General features: G+C 53.6%; 1 protein-coding gene across 1 annotated transcript; it reads right to left on the bottom strand.

Annotated features, from left to right (window-relative positions):
* Positions 1-107: 107 nt before the first annotated feature.
* On the bottom strand, positions 108-3,472 carry EMWEY_00056400 (hypothetical protein, conserved; the record flags this gene model as incomplete). Its single annotated transcript, XM_013480440.1, has 4 exons — positions 108-377; positions 847-1,674; positions 1,920-3,055; positions 3,433-3,472. The coding sequence occupies 4 exons, from the start codon at positions 3,470-3,472 to the stop codon at positions 108-110; spliced, it is 2,274 nt and encodes a 757-aa protein (XP_013335894.1).
* Between the last annotated feature and the right edge of the window lie 658 nt (positions 3,473-4,130).

Below are 4,130 nucleotides of genomic sequence, written 5' to 3'. Positions count from 1 at the left end.
ATATATATATATATATATATAGCATGAACATGCGCATATGCATACATATGTATAACTGGAAGACAGACAAAGATACACAACATCGACTACTCCCTTTTCCAATCTTCTCAGCCCACCGCCTTTGAATCTTTCATCGCCGCCCGCGCCAAAAGCAACGCCAGCTGTCTGTACTTCCCAGCCTTTGAAAAACCGCCGCACCTGCCCACCAACTCAGTTGAGGAACTGTAAAAAGCTGACAAGTGGGCTCCACTAGTGCCAACAACGGGGCAAACATCCGCCTCAGAACGTACAAGGAACTCCTTCGCCACCGCTGGCAGCGTGGGACACTGCTGCATGCGCAAGGCCTGTACACTGCAGAGTATCTGATTCAGCACACCCTGAATAGCGCCCAAACAAGAAACAAAACAGACAATACTCACGCACACGCGGTCCACAAAATATACACACGCACTACACAAGCACACTGGCACACTGGTCGCGCTTCCTGTAACACGAGTGAAGAAGCGCGCATCAATGCAACCGTCCAGCCGTCTCTTCGCATCATCTTCCTCCAAACGCCTCTATTACCATTAGTTTTAAAATGCACCGGAGGCGCACTGATCTGGTATGCTGTCTATTAACTGCACATCCCGTGTACCGGCGAGTCTCTCTTCGCTAAAAGGTCATTTTTCTATGCCTAGCACTTCAGCAGTCATGTTTAACAAAAGGGTGCCTCGTCCGTATCAATAGATTGGATTGATATGCATGTGAAGCACTTCAAATTTAGACTAAACATCAGGCGGCCCGTCAGTGGACGTATATGTGTTTTCTCCTTGAGCAGGCAGGCAGCGCAGCGTGACCCCTCACGTGCACGGCTTGCTCCAAACGCTTCGCGACGCGAATATCGGTCCCTGAAAGCAGCACTGCTTGCAGCGTCCGAATATTTTTTGCTGCTTCAGTGACGTTCTTGAAGTGAGCCTCAGCCGCCAATCCATCAAGCTCCCACGTCGTCAAACCCTCGCTGCTCGGGTATACGTACACCCAAACCTGTTGGAGAGAGGGTCGCCTGCTATCCACCAGCACCGCTCTGCTCGGCGTCAATGCAAAGGCAGCATCAGTTGAGAGAAGGCCTGACGTGTCCCCCAGCTGGGTAATCTCCGCCGTGTAACTGGTATCTTTGAACTCCGCTGTCTCGACTCTCCACGCACACCTTTCCGCACGGCACTCCTCCCCACAGATTGTGCTATTAGGCAGGCGGGGGCAGTAATGGTCTGCGGAAGCGTCTCTCTGTAATTCAGAAGTTGGTGACAAACCCAAAATAGAGCGAATCTGCGCTGTCCAGGCGCCGCTGACAGCCGCTGCCTCCTGCAGACGTTTAGAGCTGATGCTGGATACCAGCTGGGGATCAGCTACCAACTCTGGCAAGGGCGCACCAAAGGTGAGAAAGCCCCAAGAGGGGAGCGCTAAGGCAGAGCCCAGAGGCCAGGCATCAATTCGCGACGACGGCCTGTAGAGACTGAGGTTCACAACGGAGGCAGATGGGCTATACTCGGGATCCGATCCCCAGTGCTCCTGCAAATTCAGTAACCGCCGAGCGGTTTCCTCTTGAAATGCCTCCTCCACTCGCCCGCCTAGCCCCCACCCTCGCCGCAGGAGATCCCACTCAATGTCTTCCAGTCCGCTGTCAGGCACTATCTGCAGTCATATCAAAAGCGACACAGGTTGTGCTGCACGGTGCATGCACTGCAGCTGCATGCAGGTCCACTGCACACGCTCCACGGTCCATACAACCACACTACCTCCGTACAATCCACAGGCTCAATGTGTCCGTCGCCCTTCTTAGTGGCAGGAAGCACAGGACCGTACAAACAATCAGCAGCAAGTAAGTTGGGAACCCTGGATGCACGCAACAGAGGGGAAGCAGCAGCAGTTCGGCATACCTGAGAAGTAATCTGTAAATCAACGAGGCTACTAATAGCTTGCAGAATGCCCCGCAAGTGCATTCGCAAGAAGGCCCCGCCGTCCCAAGTAAGCATCGAGGGGGCTGAGGGCCGTAAAGCCGTACTAGGGCGCTTCCAAGCGCCTGTTTCTTCTGTGTCCCTGAGCGCATCCTTGGCCTGGACGCCGAAATCTATGTCCCCCTCAGTGTTTGCTTCTCTGTCTGCATCTCCTAGCAGCCACAAACGAAGGCGCAAATCGGCGGAGAACGATGCGTCGTCCCTTAGAGGAGACAACACCCATCGCCCTAGCGCCTGAACTGCTGCCCCAGCAGCTGCCTGTTGCAATGCATTGTCGCTTGGCTTGCTGCTGCTACCAGTACTGCTGTAGCTGCCGCTGCTTCTTCTGGGTACCACCAACAGCAGAGAAGATCCAGCGCCTATGTGCAGACGGGGAACTTCTTCCTTGCTAAGAGGAGCTGTCACAAATAGTTGTAACGTGCCAAAACCCTCAGGGCCATCTGTTTCCACTGCATGCTCATCTGCATGCCTGGGAAGGGCCCTCAAGGCCTCAACATCTGAAGCGCAGGAAGTCGTCTCCCCTAGGGGAGGGGGCAAAAGACTGACTGCCAAGAGGGAATTGGCGCTTCCTGAGACTGGCGACGCCTCGCGCCCGGCAGCCTCCAGCACAGATGCAACAGGGATCGCAGTGCAGGTCGGGTATGCAGGAACGGAATTATCGTGCGGTCCTCCCAGTGACGCCAGGTGTGTGTACACCCGACGTGCAGCTGGCAGAGCGTCGGGGCATAGAGGAACTATATGCAGGGATGTAAGCCACTGCAATACATCCACCTGCAAAGATGTGGTGGAGCTGCAGTGTGGGAGGCCCGCTGGAGGACCGGTAGGCTGCGGGCCTAAGTGGCTATCCAGTTGTCGCTGCCACTGCTGAATGTGTTTCACTGCACCAGTTGAAATGGTACAGTTCTTAAGCAATGAGCCTGGTGCTGCAAAATTCTCACTATAGCCGGGCTGCAGCGCCGGTACGTCTGCTGAGGTTGCCGAGGAGAGCAAAAGTGGCAGGCCTTCACCTTGAAGATATGGACAAGGATCAGGGATGTCGTGTCTCTCTACCTGGATGCCTTTCCACCACAGCCAACACAGGATGACATTAATGCAAGCAAAAACGCTGAGAGCCAAAGGTCGTACTGTTGGCCATCGGGACGTCATCCTCCTCCAGCACGGAGCGTGCTGTATTGTGTTGAGCTGTGCTTGAGTTCTGAGATCAATGGTGACCCAAGAAAAACGGAACCTACGGAAAGGACACCGGTGAACATAGCCAAGGCATGTGGTTACAGCCTGATGCGTCTCGCGCAGACACTGCATGCAGAACCACCCGGTGCACCCTGCATATGATATCAGTACGAAACCTACAGGGGAGAACTTTCCCCTAAGGACAATAAATAAATATTCAAATAAAAAGGCGCAGGAGTCGTGTACACTTCGAAAAGCCACTCACACTCAGCCATTGGCCTACGCGGGCACAGGGCAGCAATCATTTTCCCAACAGAGTTTCCCCCAGCCCTCAAGCAAGGAGCCCTCATTCCGTTCCCTTTGGTTGAAATTCTCCCTCAGTATCCAAAAATAGGCTTCATAGTTTAATTAGTTTTCCATTTCCGCATGTACATGAAGGCAAGCAGCAGCCGACTAAGAGACCTCGCCGCTACGAGCTGCTAGACGTGGAAGGCCACCCGTGGCTTTGTGCGCGGGCTGCGTATTGCAGATTCTCTGTCACGAGATAGAATACCTTAGAACAGTTGGAGGCATGGAACCAAATCAAAGTGTCATGGGAACGCTCTTCTCCAGTAGAGATGACTGTACACTGTAGACCCCTACGGGGACCCACTGGGTCTCGCCGTAGGAGCAGCTCTGCTTATATCTGGTTGAAACATCAGCGTAGGACTTGTAAAACTTTAGGCGGTGTAGGCGAATCTCAGCAGGGAGTTACCTTTCTTCAAACTCCTCGGGAGGTAGGCGGCCCGGCGTTACTGAGTGCAAACGACGCAGCCAGCCTAGTTGATAGTGGCATATATGAAACATCTGCAACATTTAATCTGTTACGTGGAGAACGTATTAGAAACCATTCTTCCGTTCTACCTGCTGAAGGCGCTTTTTTTAGCGGGTATACCATAGAAGGACCCGTTGGCGTCCTGCGGT

This window comes from Eimeria maxima, genomic scaffold, assembly GCF_000499605.1.
Source record: "Eimeria maxima Weybridge genomic scaffold, Emw_scaff1921, whole genome shotgun sequence".
NCBI lineage: Eukaryota > Apicomplexa > Conoidasida > Eucoccidiorida > Eimeriidae > Eimeria > Eimeria maxima.
Note: the sequence above shows the minus strand (reverse complement) of the source record. Positions and strands in the feature narration are given on the sequence as shown.